The sequence below is a fragment of the Mixophyes fleayi genome, chromosome 1 (assembly GCF_038048845.1).
Source record: "Mixophyes fleayi isolate aMixFle1 chromosome 1, aMixFle1.hap1, whole genome shotgun sequence".
Taxonomy (NCBI): domain Eukaryota; kingdom Metazoa; phylum Chordata; class Amphibia; order Anura; family Limnodynastidae; genus Mixophyes; species Mixophyes fleayi.
In genome coordinates this window covers 280,471,417-280,494,839 of record NC_134402.1, presented here as the reverse complement: position 1 = coordinate 280,494,839, position 23,423 = coordinate 280,471,417, and the positions used below count along the sequence as shown (strand labels likewise).

The 23,423-nt window shown below is 38.7% G+C and overlaps 2 protein-coding genes across 2 annotated transcripts in view; both read left to right on the top strand.

Moving 5' to 3' along the window:
* LOC142154401 (protein shortage in chiasmata 1 ortholog-like) overlaps positions 1-9,242 on the top strand; it is a 56,337-nt gene extending 47,095 nt beyond the window's left edge. The window contains exons 7-9 of the mRNA XM_075210941.1: positions 4,495-4,576; positions 6,779-6,914; positions 9,071-9,242. Coding sequence (XP_075067042.1) covers positions 4,495-4,576; positions 6,779-6,914; positions 9,071-9,135 — 283 coding nt within the window. The 3' untranslated portion in view covers positions 9,136-9,242. The remainder of the gene's footprint in view (positions 1-4,494; positions 4,577-6,778; positions 6,915-9,070) is intronic.
* Positions 9,243-9,352: 110 nt separating this feature from the next.
* The window catches only part of LOC142107789 (protein shortage in chiasmata 1 ortholog-like), a 133,715-nt gene continuing 119,644 nt past the window's right edge, over positions 9,353-23,423 (top strand). Inside the window, exons 1-2 of the mRNA XM_075191411.1 lie at positions 9,353-9,456; positions 20,658-20,787. Of these exons, the coding sequence (XP_075047512.1) occupies positions 20,741-20,787 (47 nt within the window). The 5' untranslated portion in view covers positions 9,353-9,456; positions 20,658-20,740. The remainder of the gene's footprint in view (positions 9,457-20,657; positions 20,788-23,423) is intronic.

Sequence of the window (23,423 nt, the reverse complement as noted above, 5' to 3'; positions counted from 1 at the left end):
GTTCAGTGTACCCGTGTAGACTCTGCATAGCATTTATCTCCTCGTGTCCTTCCTCACATATATATTCAGTGGTACAACTTGCTAGAGGCAGACCACTGATTCCTGTTTCCCTGTGTCACCAGTTGCATATATCCTCTCACATAAGCAGTGGTACAACTTGCTACTCGCAGACCACTGACTTCCCCGTTACCTTCACTTGGATTCCATTCCTTAACTACAGACAGCGGTACCACTTGCTATACGCAGACCGCTGACTTCCACCTCCTTATTACTCCTGGACATTCTTCTCACTATAGCAGTGGTACAACTTGCCGTGCGCAGACCACTGACTACCCTCATGTGCCCTTGTCCATCCAGATCCTCGTGTTCAATTACCTATTGTTTACCAGTGCTGCTAGTCATAGACTTTCTGAGCATTCTCTAACCATCTGCTGTTTCCAGTTCCATTATCACCCTGCCATCAGAGTATCATATACCAACTCTACTGCTCTGATAAGACCATCAGCGGGTGATACTGGGTAAAGACTCCTAGCGCCCGTGACAAAGAGCTTTATTTGTCATTCACGTCTCTTGCTAGTACAGCTTTATTCTTTGTTGAAATTAAGTATTCTACCCTTTGCCCCTGTATGGACTATAAGTAGCTAAATATGATTATAGTAAAAATTCATTAACCACTCCATTTAATTCCCAAAATATTTGTAAGGCTAGAAAAGGCTACGATTTTCACAGAACTTGAGATCCGTGAAACTTACAATCTTTTTCATATGCGACCAGGAGCTGAGTGGAAAACTGCCTTCAGGATTAGATGTGGACATTTTGAGTATTTGGTTGTGCTTTTTAGTCTGTACGGCCCCTGCAACTTTCCAGCATTTCATCGATGATGTTTTAAGATATCTACTACATTAATTTGTAGTGGCCTATCTGGATAACATTATTACTTTCTCTGATAACCTTGAAGAGCATCGTAAACATGTCTGAACTTTGCTTGAAAGACTTCAGAAGAGCCAACTGTACATTAAATTAGCGTAATGTACGTTTGAACAGCCCCAAATTCACTTTTTATTGCATATTATTTCCGAAAGTGGCCTTAGCATGGATGCCAGTAAAATTGATGTGGGTGTTAATTGGTCTGCATGAAAACCATTTGTCCCCTAGATAGGCCAGATAAATTTTGTTCTTCTTTCATTTTAACTTTAAAAAAGCTGATGCCCTCTCTAGATGTTATATGAAAAGAAACTCTGGAAATACTATTTTCAGAGAAAATAACTTTTTAGGGGTCACTGTTTCTAAAGATTTGTTTACTCTCCTGAAAGATGACAGGTATGATAGTGACCCATGTGTCAAACATCCTTCTGTGGATGTAAATTTAATGTCCCACGATGGCTATTGCACTCAACTTCATTGTATTTATAAAACACAAAAATCAATAGTTTTTCTTCCTGGTGGGCAAATTTTAAATAGATGTTAAAAATATATTTCATCATGTCTGACTTGTACTCGAAATAAGATTCCACACAACATATTTACTTCAACCTCTTCCTATTCCATCTTGTCCTTGGAGTTCAATTTCTATGGCTTTCATAGTTGACTTAAATCCTTCTAAAGCGATGGCAATTATCCTGTTTGTAGTAGACCATCTTGCAAAAATGCCTTGTATTATCCAAATCATATGGGTACCCACTGCTGAATAGACCTTGAAATTAGTGATTTGGGATATATTCAAACTTAATGGAATTTCTAGTAGTATAATTTAAGATTGAGGTTTTCAATTCACTTCCAATTTCAGGAACAGTTTCTGCACCACCCTTGGAGTGACTATTAATCTTTCCACTTCTTTCCAGCCACAGTCAAATGGAAAACAGAACAAATAAGAGTCTTGAACAAAAGTTACAATGTTTTTTATCTGTTACCTTCAAGATGATTATATAGACCTTTTGCCCACTGCTCAGTCTACTTCTAACAACTTTGAACACAGCTTAATTTCCCAAAGTTCTTTCTTTGCCAATGTAGGATTCCGTTCAACCTCAATTCCAGAATTTTCCAGTTTTCACACCAATTTCAGCTCTAACTGTTAGAATCACTTCGTACTGAAAACACAAAAGAGCCTAAGTGAGACTTTAAGAGAAGCTCAGGAACATTATAAACAAGTCACACACAGACACCGTAAAGCTTTTTTTCAGACTGACAAAGCACGGTTTGTAGAAACCACTGCTTTTTCTACGGTTTTGTTAGCAGTTTTCAGTCCACAAGGTTTACAAGCGTTGTTTTATAAAGCGACGCATTTAAAAATTGCTGCGGAATTTGCTGGCGCTATATAAATAAATGTTGATGATGTTGATGTTATCTCATGGCCATCCAGGCCTTTCATGGCTATCTGCATTCCTGAGCACTGTATCACCATTTGTAAATAAGCATTTCCTGTCTGTTTTGCTGCATGGTCTTGACCATATTGACCTGTGCAGCCAATAGGCACTGGAGGAGTTCTTTTTAAACCAGCTCCTGCGTCCAGCTCATTCCTAAAACAAGTTTCTTACTTCTAAGGATACTTCCTTGGTTCCAGACTTCAGTTATTTCCAGTGCTGTTTCTGACATAATCTGCATTTACCAAAGTGCCTGTTTCTCAGCAAGAATGCTGCATTTTTCCAAAGCAGCTGTTTAGCTTACGTCAAGTGACTATTTCCTGCAAGTGCTTCAAGAAACTGGTGCCTCTGCATCTCTCAGCAGACTCTGAGAAGAAATTACTATCTTCTTCAAGGATCTCCATTCCATACTGCCAAACACCTCTGGGTTTCCTACAGCACTTCCACAGTGGTCTGGTGTTCTGCAGTTTTCATCAGCTCTGAGTCTCAGAGGGCTCATTTCCAGTTCTGCGATTCTATGTGTGGGTTTCAGGTGTGTGCACCTGTAGCCAGCTTGCAGTTCTGAGTTCTCCACTCCTGGAGGTATATATACTAAACTGCGGGTTTGAAAAAGTGGAGATGTTGCCTTTAGCAACCAATCATCGTCTAGCTGTAAAATGTACTAAATAAATGATAACTAGAATCTGATTGCTGTATCTCTACTTTTTCAAACCTGCAGTTTAGTAAATATACCCCCTGGTCTCAGTTCTGAGTTCTTGTTTCCAGTTTTAGCTTTATTCTGTTCTGAGTTTCAGTGGGTTGCATCCTTTTGAGTTCACTTGGGTTCCAGCTCAGTGTGCCTGAATTCTGGATTTGGGTGCTGGAGTTGAGCTCTCCATGATTCTGGATTCTTACAGCTGTGGATTTTAGTTCTATATTCTGGTCTTAAGACTACCCTCCTTCCTTCCTGCTAGTGCTACTCTGGATTTTGGCAGACTAAGGAACATTACCTAGATGAGCAGAGGTTTAATCAAGACCCTCAGTTTCACCTATACTCAGCTAGAACCAAGGGTCCCGATATGGATCAGAAAAACAGACGACCGTTACACAGTGGAGAGGATCTAGCGAACTGGTTATAATATTACTAAATATCAATAATCTTGGAGACAGCAGAAATTCAAATTCTTGGACCATGCCTATTAGACATTTGAAACATTGTAGTCTATTTCGTAAAATAATAATAAAAACTACAGAGAAGTAATGTTGTTAATAAAGGGTGGATAAAAACAATTCATTGATACAAATGTGAATACTAGTAGATTCTTTGAATTTTGAAAGATATAAAAATGGCAGGTAGCCACAAAATAATGATATAAGAATTGCTGACCTTTCCACCATCTACATATCATTAAAGTTTCACTCAGACTAATAGAATTAAGTTTGAACATCATATCAAACTTAGTGAATCCTGTCAATGAGTGAACAGGTGATAGGATTAGCAATAATAATTTTCACTGTCACATTTGTTTTTGAACATAAGCTATATATTTTATTATATTTCTCTGTATTATTTGTGTCCATGAGTTCCCTATAGCAATAAACCTCTTTCTTTCTTTCTTTCTTTGAATTTGACATAATATTAAGATATGTGTAACTCAAAATAAGACGTATCTCATGGGGCAGGCTTAATTTGTGTCTGCATGCCATAATTGGCCTGCACTTACACATTAAAGCCCTTGATTCACCTCTCCAAGCAAGTGGCGCAAGTGCAAGAAACATGCAACTTTAGATCCAGATGCAGGTTGTGCACATATGTAGTGTCAATTTTTCACCTTGGCACATCTTTATGTTATTGATGTGCACTGACTTAAAGTGCCCCATGCAAAGAGTAGGTGTTTGCAGTAACTTGAAGTTGGTTAGCAGGTTTATCCAGTCTTAGTCAAAGAAAGATACATAATCCTCAACTGTTATAAGAATAGTTGCCCTTTGCTGCCAAAGTAAGCACAAATCATCCTAGATTTTACTGTTTCTTTTATTGCTTTGAGTGAAATGCTATACAGTAAATTAACAATGTTCTTGTACTGTGAAAGACGCTTATATATAACAGTTGCATTATATTTCATGTAGTACATTGCTATTTCACATTGTTTTGTAGAATGAATGCATCAATAGAGGAAAATTTGGAGCCAAATATCCTGTTAGAGGAATTCCATCAGCTTTCTCCAGGAGCAGAAGAGGTACATTACAGCATTATCAACCTGTAAATGTGCACATGGCCTATGGGACGTGCAAAGATAAGGAGCATGGTTGCCTTGCACCGTCTTGCCTCTACTGTGCTGCACTTACATGTGAACGTCCTCTATTATCCTCTCTGAGTACGAGGGGTCTCAAGTATAATCAATTCGAAAAACACATGCAAAGTCAGACATACAAAAAGAGCGTGGGGGGGGAGGGGGTGCAGGGCAAAAGGGGGAGAGGTGAGAAGTCACAATTCAAAAAATGAGTGATACAGAATTAGGGAGAGACAGGTTCCTCAGATCTGCAGAAGGGAATAGGCCCCATGGTAGTCTAGATATTCCACACACAGGTCTGAGGGTGTAATTGAGGATGCTTGAAATAAACTCCATGTGATAAACTTTCCAGACATGGTTAATACTGGATGGAAGTGAGGTTGGTTCTGGGTTCTACTAGGAGAGAGGAAAATGGTGCTGACGATGTACGTAATGAGCTTATGTGTATGCTTAGGGATATCTGGAATATGGTGAGATAATAGAGAGCAGGAGAGGGAGTCGGGGATGACTACTTGAGTGATATTGGTGAAGAGTTGGTGAACGAGCTTCCAGAAGGGGATTAATTTTGAGCAACATCATCACATGTGAGTCAGGGTGCCAACGTGATCAACAAAGAGCTGAAGAGTTCATAAATATAAGATGGAGCCAACTTGGGAATAAGTACAAATGATAAAAGATTTTCAGAGCATTCTTACTGATTTTAACGCAAATCGAGGATTTTGGCTAATCTCAGCCCACTCCTTTGTGTTAAGCGACTCTCCCATATTCACCTCGCACTTAAATTTGTGAGGATCTTTGGGGGGACGGTTGTGTTTTAAAAATAAGGTTATAGCAAGTGGAAATGTGCCCCCTAGGACAGGATCTCAAGGTGCATAGCGATACCAATGGCAAGGGTATGTGAATATCAAGCTGAAGACAAAAGACAGTGTTGTAGAAATGGAGATATTGATAGAAACATAAGGAGGGCATGGCGAATATCGTCTGAAGATCAGTAAGAAGAGATGGGTGAGAGCTAAGTCATTAAGAAATTTGAGATCATGCGAGTCCACTCCGGAAACTAAGCAGGATTAGTCCAGGAGGAAAAGAAGGATTGTTCCACAGGCGTTAGGGGCGAGGTCATAAGAATAAACTGCATAGGTCCAGAAGGCCAATGAGAAAGCCAAAGGGGGTGAGATGTGAATATATGCCCTTGTAAGAAAATTAATAATAATTCACGATTGCCCTCATAATTAAAACTTGTATTGTGCTTCCTGTATTGTGCTTCTCAATTTAAGATTGGCCAGCAGTGGAAAGCTGATGTGTTTGCTAATCTCGCCTAAAAAAAATAAATCAATTTACTGGCACTTTAATACGTCGGCAAGTTTAAACTCGCCCGAGACAATCACTGAAACTCTCAAATCACACCTTGATACATTTATTCAATAGTCTAGCTATAACACTACAGGGAATATGTGGAGGTTGGCTCTAGTGGGGTAGATAGCCCTGACATCAAATTTCTTCTCTACTTCTTCTCTGTATAATCTTGGTTCACTAGTGGACCTTCTCTTTTTTTCTCTAACTTTTGCTTTTTGTTTCTCTATGGCCTCTTCTTATCTCTCTAATTAAATTACTGGTGTTGTATTGTCTTCCAGAACATATTCCACAAGATAATTATTTTGCTAGTATTCAAGGAATATTTTATTTGGTTTATTAATTTTTGATCTTATGCAGCCATAATTTGCATTTCCAAAACATAATAAAACTGTTTTATTAGATTCTTAAAATGAAAATGCCTTTCTATTTTTTCATATTTACTGTATCTTAAATATTAATGATCTAATAAAATTTGTGTTGAAACAAGGAAACATCGAATTGTATCTGGAAAAATATAAACCTTGCCTACAAATTATTGGAGCTTGCACCTTACCCAGTGTTCTCTATCATGCAGATATTGGCCGGTGTTTACTTTTGCTATGTCTATATCATTCTTTTTGTTCCTTTATTGTGTGCAGCTTTAGTATGAATATTCATAAGCCACAGTTTATATGTATAGTATAATTGTGCACATGACAAATGTCATGCTTATACTGCATTTTTTTCGTAATTGATGAATGTAATTTTCAATCACTCCATATTAAAGTGCACTGTTTTTACATTTGGGGTCAACAGAGTCTATCCCTGCCTTGTACTATGGAATTGGACGAGTATGCTATAGATGGCAGGTCCTCTATGTCTGAACTAACCACAGTTCTGCAGTTGGCTCCTGAACAAATGCCAGAGGTGGAAGGACTGGCAGACACAGCAGGTAAGTAGTAAATAGGATATATATATATATATATATATATATATATATATAATTTTTGTTCTCATGGCGGTTGCATACATGCACGAAGAAGTTAGCTTGCAGTGGTGACTGATAAAAGTGCAAAATATAACATCCAAGTGAAACCAACATGGTGAATAAGTGCTTTGTAGAGAAACCTTTGTTACATGGTTCTTCAGAGTAACTGTGCTATGATTAACTATTCTAGTCCATGTCACAAATATAGATCATACAAGTTAAATAGGAAAAAAATAAATAGCAACCATGCTACAGCCATGCAAAGGAAATGTGTGGCTTATGTTTTTAAGATACCACTCCAAGGGGTAAATGTATCAAGCTGAGAGTTTTCCGGCGGGATTGAAAAGTGGAGATGTTGCCTATAGAACCAATCAAATTCTAGCTTTCATTTTGTAGAATGTACTATTAAATAAATAATAGCTAGAATCTGATTGGTTTTTGAAACCCGTCGGAAAACTCTCAGTTTGATACATTTACCCCCTAATGTCTTAAAGTGGAACTTAACCTTAAAAAATGCATAAATATGTTGTAGAGGAGAGTAAAATGTACTATCCTTTTCATTTCTTGATAATAGGAATAATTGTTTTTAATTAGAAAAATCATTCTTAAGTTGTTTATTCATCATTTACTTATTTCTGTGACCTCATATACAGTGCAACTATGGCCACTTTGAGAGACATTATCATAGCTGCCCCTGGTTATCACATACATGAAATTTGAATAGAAATGTCTTATTCTTTGGGGGTTTGTTCCAATCTAAGATCCATCAAAGTATCTTTCCATATAAAAAATGTATAAGTATTTGTGCAAATGTATGTATGTGTCCATCAAGGCGAATACTGGTGTTCCCATGCATGCTGCAATTATTATCACAGTGACAGAATGATCATGTAGTAATGCATTTGCTCATGTTCGTCAATTCCCTGACAGTCAGACCCTTTAAGGATTTGTGCCAGTGGTCAAAGTGGGCTGGTATAAGGTGATGTGCCATACCGCCAAGGTTCCTACTGCTTTGATTGTAAAACAGTCAAATTCCAGTCACATTCCCTTTACCTTTTCCATACCGCCACTTCTAAATTTCCACTTTGTCCACTCGTTTGTTCACATTTGCGTGTATATCAATATATCAGTTATAATTTTAGTATGGGCATCCATCTGTGAAAGCATTATTTTAATGTAAAAAAACAATCCAAAACAGCAACATGCCAGAAAAAAACATTTTTACAGTTGAATAATGTACACCAGCTATGGCTGAGTGTGGCAAATATACAGTTTCCATTAATTATTAATTAACCAGATAAAAGCTACACAAGCCCTGTTATTGCATATATAGTGGTCGAAGTGGAAATTTAGAAGTGGTCGCTATGGAAAAAAATATATATAATTTGTGCACTCAGGTGTGTGGAGAGGTGGAAGATTTTAAGAGGTTCACTGTACAAACTGTAAACATCACATCAGAAGTCCAAATGCCTATCACTTTAGAAGAAATCCTTTCATTAAATGAAACATTTAAATACAAAAAGTGGCTAAAATACTACTTGTTTTAGCTTTATTTATTTTAGTTTTCATTAAATGTTTATTTATTATGCACTTTATTTACATCGAAAAACTTTTACCTAGAAATGTGCTTCTCTGCTAATGTAAAACTGGCCAGTGCGAGATGCATCCCATTAAATGTATAGGAAGAAACCTGTTTTCAGACAGCTCAGAGCTGGTGTAAAATCAGGTCAGTGAACTGGAAATGGCTCTGTAAAGCAAAATACTTAAAATACACCCTCTCTACCCCATATCAGTAATTTCAGTAATATTTCATTTTTGCAATTCTAAACAAAATTCTGAACAAAACTCGATGAATTGATTGATGTGCCTACTCTATACTTTGCAGGTACACCCTCACTATGCCCAAATTCTCCCATCAGCTGGTGCAAACTTCTCCTTCTCCACTTCTACTTATGTGATTTGGCAGAAATCTAGGCACACTTGTGTAAATTGAGGTACTCAGCACCTGCAAACAGGATTTTGCACTAGGCCTTAGCAGTTTTGTGTTTCGTAAATGAGGTCTATTGAATGTACTGCATTTTTTCTTTAACTTTTGTCCTTTTGCGTTCGAACCCTCTTAGCTGTTATCTCACTTGTGCAGAATGCTTTCGTTACCATTCAGAATGTCCGCGAGCCTTCAATTTGATGAAATAAGATGTCTGACTATTGAAGTGTGCTGTCTAACTGAATTGAATTTACAAGGAGAATAACAAAAGCATTTTTATGGTAGTAATTATATAGAAAAACAAAAGCAGATTTATCAAATGAAGAAACAATAAATTGTCTGTAGTCTCTCACTTGAAATGTTTCACCCTTTTATTTTATATTGCTTTGTATTTAACCACAGGAATATGTTGATTATTTTCAGGTCTAACTAACAAAATACTATTTAAAAATGATTTCATTGAACAAAGTGTAAATAAAAGAAACCTTGATCCATGTAAATATGAAGAAGTTTTTGACACAGGTAAATTAAATAAAAGATACATTTGATCTATAGTCTCATAAAACATTCCCGAACAGTGTCTTTATAGCAGTTTGTTTTGTTAAATGTACAACAAAAGAGACACTATTTTATGGCGCTAATTGGATTCATAACAATAGTAATTTTTATGGACAAAGTAATAAAAAAGCTACTTCACTGAACGGAATTTGCGTCTGCCATCCTTTTCTAAATAATTTATGTGTTTTTAACACATCATATTGTTGGCATTTGATTTTCATTTAATATACTTGTTTCTTAAATTTCAACCAATTCCAGGATTATGGGAATTATGCAATTATTTTAAAATGTATTTATTTAGATTAGATAGGGATAAATTTATAAAACTGCAGGGTTGAAAAAGTGGAGATGTTGCCTATTAGTACATTCTACAAAATGACAGCTAGAATCTGATTGGTTGCTATAGGCAACATCTGCATTTTTTCAAACCCGCAGCTTGATAAATTTACCCCTTAATGTTAACTGTTATTACAGTGCTATCTGCTGCTTTGGTTGCTCTGCTGAGTAAAGCTAGGTATACATTACAGATAATTTCTCCCGATGCGATATCTTAAACGATTTTATCAACAACTAAAAGTTAAGATCGGCATGAAGATTCATGCATACACATTTACACGATTGTAAATGATTTGCATTCAGATCTGTGCTCTGCTGAAAAGATTGTGACTCTGTAAACTCTATGGAGATCTGCCTTCAGTGCTGGTCATGAGTGCATACACAATTCAGAATTTGCCCGACATCATTCCATCGGTTATAGATATTTTTAGTCTGGTTATAAAGTCAAATCAACTATACGATGTGCTTTGGTGCGAGAAAACATGATCGTTGGAGCGTACACCTTAATGCGATATCGGACCTGACAGAAGTTTATCATGTGATTGGCATGATAAATGGGTGAAAAACCTGTAGTGTGTACCTAGTTTAAAGCTGGGATCACACCTATGCAATATTTCTTCAGATGCAATTTCTGTAATGATTTCACCAACAATTGAAAGTCCCAATGAGCATTCCAACACATGCATACATCATAGCATACATCTATTATCTTCATCTCTCATAAAACATTATCGTATACACTCTTACAATATGTGACCGAATGGTTGTGAATCGTGTGATGACAATTGCATAGGTGTGTACCCTGTTATGGTCACCAATGCATCATAAACTTCTAGAACTAGCAGAAGAGGTCTTCACCTATAGCAGCTGCCTTTCCCGTAGACACTGGTTATGCTCACAGGCACTCGGATGCACCCAGGTCTTACACTCAGTGTAGTACAAGTTTATGGTCACACAGCGGCACTCAGGAGTGGAAGGTAATACACGGAGTAGGGACAGGCCAGAGGTCTGCGGACTGGAACAGAGATGATAATGTCTGACTGGTCTAACAGCACAGACGGAGACGTCAGGTACAAGCAGGGTCAGGGCCACAGGCAATGGTTCAGAGTCCAGGTGCAGGCAGAAGGACAGGGGAACTAGCGATGGTTCAGAGTCCAGGTACAGGCAGAAGGTCAGGGCAACTAGCGATGGTTCAGAGTCCAGGTACAGGCGGAAGGTCATACACGGCAAAGCAATCCAAACGTATTCACCCAAATAGTACAGGAGCAGGACAGCAAACCGGTATCAGAACGCTATAACCGGCAGTGAGGCTCAGTCCTCACTGCCTTAAATAGTACTGTGGGCCAATGAAAACATAGGTTGCCCAGCTGCTCCAATCAGCCAGGTGGCTGTTAATTACAAGGGCCCAATCAGCAATGGAAGGCTGAGTTCATACAGTCCTGCGCGAGCGCACCCGGCTGTTTGACAGCAGGCCGTGCGCGGTGGAATGGAGCAGCAAGCATCCCATCCTAGGCAACCGGGATGAGAGAGCCGGAAGTGATGTCCCGGTCGTCATGGTGACGGCCGGGACGCCTGCAGAGGAAAGAAGCGAGCCACGGCGGCCAGTAGTGGAGCCGCGGCTCGTGACATACCCATCTTAAGATTGCAGGTGAATTATCAAAATTGCTGGTGTAATCTAGCTCTAAGAAAATTTCTATTGTTACAGAAAAAGGGAGGGATACTGGCGCACTAGATTTGTATTCAAAAATATATATGTTTAGATTAGCTCCCAAATCTTTAGCTCAGTAGTGTTCCAATTTATTCAGAATATATATCAGGAGTTGCTACCGGTATACACAACATAGATTGATAGAGAAAAAAGGGTCTTTTATTGTGGTGCAAAAATCAAACATTTGCAACTAAATACACAGCAAATCATATATTGGTCCATAGGCAAACTGAGGGGTGCCTGAAAACACCCCCCACCCCAAGCCTTGGACACTGTATAATTGAGGTGGCTGGACCCTGCCCCCGCTTCACATGGCTCTGCTTGAAAAGAGAGAGCTGCGTGCACCTAACAGTAGTGCACGCAGAATTGTCAATGTATATTACAGGGATAGGAAGAGTTGGAGAGCAGCCAAGCACTGTCTAATATTACTGCCATGCCCCCATGCATGCTGGTCATGCCCACTGGTGGTGTGGTGTGGAAACCCCCCCCTCTACAAATCCTGCGTTTGCCCCTGTGGTTGGCTATATGGTTATCTTCCTTTACAAAGTATGCCACTGTCATATTATGTTGGGTTGTAATTGCTCCTGTGAATATTTCAATGTAATACAGATATCTTTTACCCTAATATGTAGGTTTGGTGAATCCAATTATTGCTTACAGCGCAGTTAAGTTTGATTTTTATTCATTAATATAGTTATATTTAGCAAGCTAAATGTATGTTGCAATTGTTTGCTGTTTAAGAGCAGCTTATTTAAAAAAAGTTCTATATATTTTATAGTCAGAAAAATCATTTCACAGAACGGTTAATTCAGTTCTTCGATCAAGTATCTTATAGAATGATTATGAGTCATAATTAATATGAAAGTTTAGTAAAATTTTATTAAAGGTTTATATGTGCATTACGTGTGCTAAACTGTGTTCTCAAAGTGAAAATTAGCCAGATTTATGTTACAGCTGCTTGTTATTTATGGATCAGCTTATTTAGTTCTTAATTGTATCTAGCTGGTTATGAATCTTTATAGCAGGAAAAAAAAGCTTTATGTATTGGGTAATTCAGAACTTCAATTCACAAAGCAATTTTAGCCTGAAATCGTGGTTCTTAGAAACTAAATCATTGTAATTTTAATAAAATTGCAGTAAAAACATGATAAGATATATCCAATAGTGGAGTTGTAGATAAACCCTCACAAACTAGGTTGCATTCAAATATTAAATTCATATATTGTAGAGTATATAGAAATAGTAATAGAAATACTTTTAAATATAATATTTACCGGAGTCACAGATAATATAAACTGATCCTCGCAGTCTGAGCTGCATTCTAATCCTGCACTTTACAATTGTAAATCCAAGGATATTTAAATAACAATGCATTGTAGAGTTTATCCATGCATATACTATTTCACTAATGGATGAAATAGAGGATCTTGTAAAAATCTCTCACTGATTTGTATCGCACTCTAGTCTTGAATTAATGTAATTCTAAATATGTAATTTGTATGAGAGTGAATACATTTTTAACTGAAGACTGGAGACTCCCAGCGTGTACGTATATTAGGGTAAAAAGATATCTTTAGTTCATTGAAATATCCACAAACCCAACCTAACACTAGAGTGGTAAACTCTGTAAAGGAAGATTACCTTATAGCCAGCCCATATATGATTTGCTGTTTATTTAGTTACATATCTTAGAGCTAGGAGTTATTATATAATATCTCTGTCTAAATAGCTATTACTACTGATCGATATCATAAATTTTCTGAGGGCATATTATAATATACTGAATCATATCATATACGATAAGAAGACATTCCCAGTGTAGATGTATGTTGTATGCGTGTGATGGAGTTTTATTATTGTCATCCACTTGTTACAGGAAGTGTTGTGTTACACAGGAAGTGTTTAATTATACAGGAAATGCCCCCGCAGCCATGTTATTTTCAGGATGACTGCAGCTAGTAAACACACACTTCTGCAGCTCTTCAGCGTTTTGTGGCGATTTGCACACAGACCACTTTACACCCAGTGTGTAGTTTTAATATACCACACTACACATATTTTAATATATTTGAAATAACACCACCAATAGATTGACACAATAAGGTTGAATAAACTGGTGCACCAGTATATAGAGTAACTTGAATTACTCAGAATCGTAACATATGGATTTGTAACATAATATGGTCCGGACCATCAGATTAAATTGGTCAAACAGGTGGGTAGAAAACACATCAAAACTCCCATACGGGGTAAATACACTTGAACTGTATAAATGCATAAATCATGACAGGCATGATAAAAAATTCTCATGTGAGATAAAATAAAAAAATAATCAAGCAGAGGTGTTGGTCCGATGAAACGCTAATAAGCGTGTTGATTAGCCGACTAGAATAAAAGTTGATATAGGTTCAACCACGTGGGGTGAGGTAACGGTTATCAGTATGCCGGTATTATAAAACAGGTCAGTTATTAATCACCAATTTAGGCACACAGCCATTCATCAATAAGCATTCATATTCCTAATTAAAGGAACTTATAGACAGATTGAATAGGTAAAAACCTGCTTGTCCGGCAATCAAATATACTGGCCGCCTAGCTCCTCCATAGAATATAATGAACCATCCGTGGTGAGTTATGTTTTGAACACGTGAATAAAATAGCCGATAAACTCGGACATCCAAATGCTGGTAAATAGATTTACTTATCTTTGACAGCCTTCCGGAGTTGGCACTTTGGTATAAAGCATTTGGTGACTCCGTGGGAAGGAGAAAGTTCAATAGTCCAGCGCACAATACCCCGGGGTAAGGCAGGGCGTGGTCAGCTGATGGTAGAACAGCCAATATTGACGCGTTTCTCCGTGTAATCCGGCTTCGTCAGAGAAATACTGATTGTCACAAAGGCATGTTTATTTATAGTTTAGTTGTGTCACATGACTAAAAACAATGTAGCAAGAAATGATTCAGATTGTTTTCACGTAAATCTGGCTAAATAGCCGCCAGACAGTCATAACGCTCCAAAGTGGGAGTGAGTAAACATAACTAATTGTAAAAAATTTGATATATATACCTTCATTTATTATACTTGAACAAGACATTATAGATAAAACTTAAATAAAAACTGAAAAAGTAAAAACATGTGAATGTAAAAATATGCAATTGCAATGCATAAATAAACTAAAATTGAAATAATAATGTCGTAATCCTATTAGAATAAAACCCCTAAAAAATAATAATAAATACATATATTGAACTAATACATAAATCTCAGAGATAATCTAGATAAATAATAACAATATTGTTTAGAGAGGATGGCTGTTAATAATGAAGCAACTAAACAATTGTCAAGCCTTATATAGTGTTTAATTCGATACTCTCATTCAGCCCATGAGGTACAAGAGTATCCAGCCTAAATATCCAATCCCTCCTGCAAAGTAAATTAAATCTGTCACCTCCTCGAGGGGTAGCCTTTACTTGTTCAATAGCTCTTACTTGAAGTTTGCTCAAACCCCCTATCTTGCAGGAGTTCACATGACTGGATAAGCTATGTGATTTTAGATTTTTAAGAATATTACGGCGATGTTCAGTAAAACATGATGCTAGGGAACGAATAGTTCGTCCCACGTATTGTTATCCGCACCCACAGTTAATAAGGTAAATAACAAAATTTGACTGACAATTCAGGAATTGTTCAATAGCAAATGTATCTCCAGAGTGAGAAGATGTAAAGGACATGCATTTATGTTCAGCAAAATTACACGTGAGACATCTTGTTCTACCGCATTTATAAAAACCCTTAGGTTTGGTCTTCAACCAATTGTTCAAGGGTATAGCATCTGATAATGTGGCAAATTTCTCGAGTCTGAAAAAACTCGGTGCCAGATGTTCCTTCAGATTACGGGCTCTTCTAAAGATAACATTATGTCCCTGACTAATTAATGCACCCAACAGATTGTCAGACTCAAGCATTGCGGAATTCTTTTTAATAATGTTCTTAATTTGACGTGCATAGCTGTTATGTTGAGTAATGAAGACCAAGGTTTTATCTTCCTGATCTCTAGCTCTAGCTTTTTTCAGTCTTCTTGGTGACTGGGCAGGAAGTTCACTCCTTGCCCCTCCTGATCGCTCTGTTCAGATAGGGCAAGTGCTTCACAGTTTGTGCACATGCAGGCTGTCCTCCTCGCTATTATTAATCTGCTAGTGGTCTGCTTGCTATACACTTCTATAGTGCACCGCTGACCAATGTTTGTCCTCTCTCTTCTCAGATAATGCAGTTACTCACTGCTATCATATTAAAAATATGTCTATTGGTGGTATTTTCTAGAACAGGAAGCGGAACCTGCGCCGATGTCACTCTGTAACTCCGGCTCCCACTGAATTTACACCCAAGCATCTTCTTGAAAACTTTAACCAACTGCAGGATTTTATCCAGGCTCCGTGTTATGTACACGACTGATTTGGGAGACTCTCACTACACACGGTGGAATCCACAATATCGGAAAGGTGTGTGAAAGAGGTATTTGTACCAACTACGCTCCGGAACCACCAAATAGGTAAATCATTTTGGGAGGAAGATTGTTTACTAGCACCCTTCATCGTGGTGCATACGAGGTTGGAAAGGATCTATACCGGGTGATTCATTATACAATCCAGGTATCTCGTAAGGAATTTATCTATCTGTTCCAATAACCCGATGAACAATGTTATTCTCGATATATCTACACCTCTAACAAAATCTATACCTCCATAACTTACCTCCAATTGATTACCTATATGAACACTTTGCGGGACTACTACTAAATACCTTTTGGTATTACTACTGCCACACATGATAATATTGGGAGTAGTTACCATCTAATCAAGGTATTTTTGGATCATCATCTCCATTGTATTTGTACTTAAGAGACACTGTTTAACAAGTCCGGGAATTGGAGTGACTTTTTACCCATAACTAAAATATAGTGGTTTTTATACGGAGATTCACAAGGATTAAGAACTGATATGTTTTTTGAGCTCCTTTCTGAAATTATTTGGCTGGTCAAAGGAATGAGCCTGGTGTAGTATCACCATTTACATTGCTCTTTGAGGAATTTATATCTGGATTAATATAGGTGCACCTATACTGTTGTTAATATCCTCAAGAGGTGGTGTTTAATATTATCTAAATATTATGTATTTGTTTTAATAAAATATTTTTATACCACATTACAGTGCCAGTGATTTTATGATCTGAGGACGTACTGCAACCTGTTCCTTCTTGGTGACTGTGACAGGAGATCCTTCCTATCAAGTACACTGACCTCATGAATGGCTTTGTTTAATAACTCAGCCGGATATTCTTGTTCTATGAACGAATGGTAAAGAGTCATTGTATGATTCTCAAAGTCACCCTGAGTTGTACAGGCCGATAAGGGGGGTGGGGTAGTCATCCAAGACATAGATGACTATATGTTGGAGGCCATGAGACAGCTTACAGATACCAAATTTTATACTCAATTATCAGACAACCCCACATCCAGATTTCAACAAGAACTACGTGATCATTTGGATTTGGCATTGGCTGATCATGTTATTTCTAAGGAGACATTCTGGTTTTTGTTGTCACAATACCCGGTGATCCCAACCTATTATCATTTGCCGAAAATTCACAAATCCCTTCACAAACCCCCAGGTAGACCTATTATTTCTGGTGTAGGGTCTTTGACTAGTAACTTATTTTATTTTGTTGACTCACACTTTCAACCCTTTGTTTGTTCTCTTAAATCACATGTCAGAGATACCATGTCCTTTCTCAAACTTTTACAAGGGATACGTTGGAAAAAAACATACAATTCTTAACGTGTGATGTCGAGTCATTGTACTCGAACATTCCACATGATAAGGGTATCAAAGCAGTGTCCAGCTTCCTTCTGGCTTCAGACATGGATCATCTGCTATGTGAATTTATTTTGTCATCAATTAGATTTATTCTGAAACACAATTATTTTTTGTTTAATAACCAATTTTTTCTACAGACACTGGGCACAGCCATGGGGGCCAGGTTTGCCCCAAGTTTTGCGAATCTATATATGGGGCAATTTGCAGATCAGTTTGTGTGGGGCTCCACATTTGGTGCGAACCTGATCCTCTATGGCAGATATATTGACGACCTATTTTTTATTTGGGATGGGGATGATTTTTTTTATATCTTCTTTTCTCACTCACCTTAACAATAATTAATTTGGTCTCCGGTTCACGAGCAACCATAGTTATACATCTATAAACTTTGTAGATGTTACACTCAGGATAAGAAATAATATTATTCAAACAGAAACTTTCTCGAAACCGGTGGATGCACATAGCTTCCTTCATTATGAGAGTGATCACTCTAGGGCCTGGAGGAATAATATTCCCAAAGGTCAATTTTTAAGAATGAAAAGAAACTGTACAACTCCGGGTGACTTTGAGAAACATACAATGACTCTTTACCATTCGTTCATAGAAAAAGGATATCCGGCTGAGTTATTAAACAAAGCCATTAATGAGGTCAGTGTACTTGATAGGGAGGATCTCCTGTCACAGTCACCAAGAAGACTGAAAAAAGCTGGAGCTAGAGATCAGGAAGATAAAACCTTGGTCTTCATTACTCAACATAACAGCTATGCACGTCAAATTAAGAACATTATTAAAAAGAATTCCGCAATGCTTGAGTCTGACAATCTGTTGGGTCCATTAATTAGTCAGGGACATAATGTTATCTTTAGAAGAGCCCGTAATCTGAAGGAACATCTGGCACCGAGTTTTTTCAGACTCATGAAATTTGCCACATTATCAGATGCTATACCCTTGAACAATTGGTTGAAGACCAAACCTAAGGGTTTTTATAAATGCGGTAAAACAAGATGTCTCACGTGTAATTTTGCTGAACATAAATGCATGTCCTTTACATATTCTCACTCTGGAGATACATTTGCTATCGAACAATTCCTGAATTGTCAGTCAGATTTTGTTATTTACCTTATTAACTGTGGGTGCGGACAACAATACGTGGGACGAACTATTCGTTCCCTAGCATCACGTTTTGCTGAACATCGCCGTAATATTCTTAAAAATCTAAAATCACATAGCTTATCCAGTCATGTGAACTCCTGCAAGATAGGGGGTTTGAGCAAACTTCAAGTAAGAGCTATTGAACAAGTGAAGGCTACCCCTCGAGGAGGTGACAGATTTAATTTACTTTGCAGTAGGGAGGCCTATTGGATATTTAGGCTGGATACTCTTGTACCTCATGGGCTGAATGAGAGTATCGAATTAAACACTATATAAGGCTTGACAATTGTTTAGTTGCTTCATTATTAACAGTCATCCTCTCTAAACAATATTGTTATTATTTCTCTAGATTATCTCTGAGATTTATGTATTAGTTTTATTATTAGTTTTTAGGGGTTTTATTCTAATAGGATTACAACATATTATTTTAATTTTAGTTTATTTATGCATTGCAATTGCATATTTTTACATTCACATGTTTTTAATTTTTCAGTTTTTATTTAAGTTTTATCTATAATGTCTTGTTCAAGTATAATAAATGAAGGTATATATATCAAGTTTTTTACAATTAGTTATGTTTACTCACTCCCACCTTGGAGCGTTATGACTGGCGGCTATTTAGCCAGATTTACGTGAAAACAATCTGAATCATTTCTTGCTACATTGTTTTTAGTCATGTGACACAACTAAACTATAAATAAACATGCCTTTGTGATAATCAGTATTCCTCTGACGAAGCCGGATTACACGGAGAAACGCGTCAGAATTGGCTGTTCTACCATTAGCTGACCACGCCCTGCCTTACCCCGGGGTATTGTGCGCTGGACTATTGAACTTTCTCCTTCCCACCGAGTCACCGAATGCTTTATACCAAAGTGCCAACTCCGGAAGGCTGTCAAAGATAAGTAAATCTATTTACCAGCTTGTTACAAGCATTTGGATGTCCGACTTTATCGGCTATTTTATTCACGTGTTCTAAACATAACTCACCACGGATGGTTCATTATATTCTATGGAGGAGCTAGGCGGCCAGTATATTTGATTGCCGGACAAGCAGGTTTTTACTTATTCAATCTGTCTATAAATTCCTTTAATTAGGAATATGAATGCTTATTGATGAAAGGCTGTATGCCTAAATTAGTGATTACTAACTGACCTGTTTTATAATACCGGCATACTGATAACCGTTACCTCACCCCACGTGGAAGAACCTATATCAACTTTTATTCTAGTCGGCTAATCAACACGCTTATTAGCGTTTCATCGGTCCAACACCTCTGCTTGATTATTTTTTTATTTTATCTCACATGAGAATTTTTTATCATGCCTGTCATGATTTATGCATTTATATAGTTCAAATGTATTTACCCCGTATGAGAGTTTTGATGTGTTTTCTACCTACCTGTTTGACCGATTTAATCTGATGGTCCACCATATTATGTTACAAATCCATATGTTACAATTCTGAGTAATTCAAGTTACTCTATATACTGGTGCACCAGTTTATTCAACCTTGTTGTGTCAATCTATTGGTGGTGTTATTTCCAATTTATTGGATTAGTAACCAGCGTATTTATGCTAGTCAATTGTGGTGTCTTTATGCTAATGCCCTATAGGCTACAAATTGTTTATAGAAATTAAATTGTTACAGTTTAACCAGCGCTTTTCCTCTAATTTCTTTATTTTATTGTGGTGTTAGAATCAGATATCTGACTAGAGGCAGCAGCGGTTAACTGTGTATATTGCCAATAATTTTAGATTACCTAGCGCCCATTATTATTTTTTTTTTAATATATTTGTTGATATATTGGTTTTATTCTATATTATATATAATAAAAATTTAAATAAGTTGTGTTTTTAATTTCCGTACGCCCTTTGAAAAATAAATATTATAAACGATATTAAATCTGTTTGTTTTGTGCACCACAATAAAACACCTATTATTCCCCTTTTTTCTCTAAAAAATTCTAGTGTGCACAATACACTTGCAAATGTAGCACTAACAGGTATGGTGTGCAATCATGTATTCTTCATATATTAATGGTTTATTTTACTTTTAGACACTTGGCAGATAATTGTTTGCTTTTTTTTGTAAGACTGTTTCAGGTCATACCATGAGGCTGAGCTAGAGGTCAACTTAACCCCACCACGTTCAGTACATAAAGATGCAACAAATAAAATGTGTGTTAAACTTACTGCAGAAGAAATGTCACCTGCTTCTCCTAAGTAAGCCTCATATACTACTGTGTGTTATTTTTTTAGCTATTACTGTTATTAAAGTATAATAGTCAAATGTAATCTTGGGTATCTTGAATGATGTAATTGGAGTAAATGAATTCCAAATATCAATATGAATATTTAAAAGTTATTTTTTATATAGTAGCACAGTGTTTAGTTGCAGTAATATTGCTGGCAAAATGGGTCACGTGACTAGCCAGAAAACAAAAAAAAAACACTCCTTAGTGGCTATCTGGTGACTACCTTCACCCCTAGTGCCTGTTTTCCTGCTTTATTTTCCTGTTTTATTGCCTGTTTTCCTGTTTAATTTTCCTGTTTTATTGCCTGTTTTCCTATTTAATTTTCCTGTTTTATTGCCTGTATTTCTGTTTTATTTTCAAGTTTTATTGCCTGTTTTTATTGCCTCCACTTTTATTTTCCTGTTACCTTCTGCTACCTACTGCTTTTCATTGTCTCCATTACTCACTGTTCTGTCTCCATTATCCAGTGTAATTCACTTTTGTCTCCACTTTCCACTGTAATTCACTCCATTATTTTGTCTCCATTATTCTCTGTTATTCACTCCATTGTTCACTGTTTTCCTTTTGCCCTCCTTCCTTGTTTTCCTTGCCTCACCTTTTCTCCTTTCCACTTTTAAGCCTCATTACTGACTTCTCCTCATTCTCCTCGTGTCCCTTGTCTCCCCATCTCCTGCAGCCGTCGGCTCCTGCTCCCCTGCCCTCCTAGTATCCTCCCATAGCCCCTTCTCGCGTCCATTAAACTGCTCACCCTCTCCTCCCTTGGCCTGACACAATGGACCTCCTCCTCTACCCACTACCTTGGTCACTCCCTTGACCTAGTCTTCTCCTTCCTCTGTAATCTCTCTGACTTCTCCATCTCTCCCTTTCTTCTATCCGACCACCACCTTCTCTCTTTCTCTCTCTCCTCCTCTCCCGCTCCACTCCTCACGCCCACTGCTACTCACTCCAGGCGCAACCTTGACGCTCTCGATCCTGCTACTCTGTCCTCTACTCTTGACACTCTCCTTTCTCCCCTTTCCTCCCAGGCCTGCCCCAACCTGGCGGTCTCCTTCTACAACCACACCCTCACCTCTGCTCTTGATACCATCGCCCCGGCCCACTCTGTCAAACCCCGTTGCTCCAAACCCCAACCTTGGCACTCCAAATTCACCCGCTTCCCCCAAAAACGCTCCCATACGGCTGAACGACACTGGAGAAAATCCCGCTCCCTGGCTGATTTTCTCCACTTCAAGTTCATCCTCTCTTCCTATAGCTCCGCTCTCTCTCTCTCGCCAAACAATCTTTCTTTAAATCCCTTATCTCCTTCCAGTCCTCCAACCCCCACCGCCACTTAGTCACCTTCAACACCCTCCTGTCCCACCCGCCCCTCCTCTCCCCTCCTCCCTGACCACCACTGACTTTGCCTCCTTCTTCTCCTCTAAAATCGAGGCCATCCAACTCGAAATCTCCTCCTCCCCTCCCCGCCCGCCCCCCCACCCTCCCTCCCTCTCGCTCTAGCCACCACTCCCTCTTCTCCTTCCGCCCCACTACGGGAGAAGAAGTCAACTCTCATTTCATCCTCTCCTCCGTCTTCCTGTCCCCTGGACCCCATCCCCTCCCACCTCCTTCGCTCCCTTTCCCCCGCCACCTGCTCCCACCTCACCCACCTCTTCAACCTCTCCCTCTCCACCGGCATCTTCCCCTCCTCCTTCAAACACGCTCTTGTATCCCCCATTCTTAAGAAACCTAATCTTGACCCCACCTCTCTCTCCAACTATCGCCCCATCTCTCTTCTCCCCTTTGCCTCCAAAATACTTGAGAGGCTCGTCTGCAGCCGCCTCTCCACCTACCTCTCTGATCACTCCCTCCTCGATCCTCTCCAATCTGGCTTCCGCCCCCTCCACTCCACTGAAACTGCCCTGGCCATAGTCACCAACGATCTCCTCTCTGCTAAAGCTAGGGGCCACTTCTCCCTTCTCATTCTCTTGGATCTCTCAGCGGCCTTTGACACCGTTGACCACCCACTCTTGCTCCACACCCTTCAATCCTTTGGCCTCTCCGACTCCGCCCTGTCCTGGTTCACCTCTTAACTTGCTGACCGTACCTTCTCCGTCTCCACCTCTGGATCTATCTCCCCCCCTCCTCCCTTCCAGTAGGGGTCCCCTGTTCTCGGACCCCTACTGTTCTCTTTTTACACCTCTTCCCTGGGTGAACTCATCAGCTCCTTTGGTCTCAAGTACCACCTTTATGTGGATGACACCCAACTCTACCTTTCCTCTCCCGATCTCTCTCCCTCCCTCCTCTCCAGGGTGTCTGCCTGCCTCTCCGCCATCTCCCCTAGATTCCTCAAACTTAATCTCGCTAAAACCGAACTTATTGTCTTTCCCCCCGCTCATTCCCCCTCCCCTTCCGACCTTTCTATCACCGTTCTCAACTCCTCTATTTCCCCTGTTCCTCAACTTTGCTGCCTCGGCGTCACCCTTGACTCCTCTCTCTCCTTTGCCCCTCATATTCTCTCTCTCGCTAAATGCTGCCGCTTCAGCTGCGCAACATCGCACGCATTCGGCACTTCCTCTCCCAAGATGCAACTAAAGCTCTTGTCCACTCTCTTATTTTCTCCAGCTT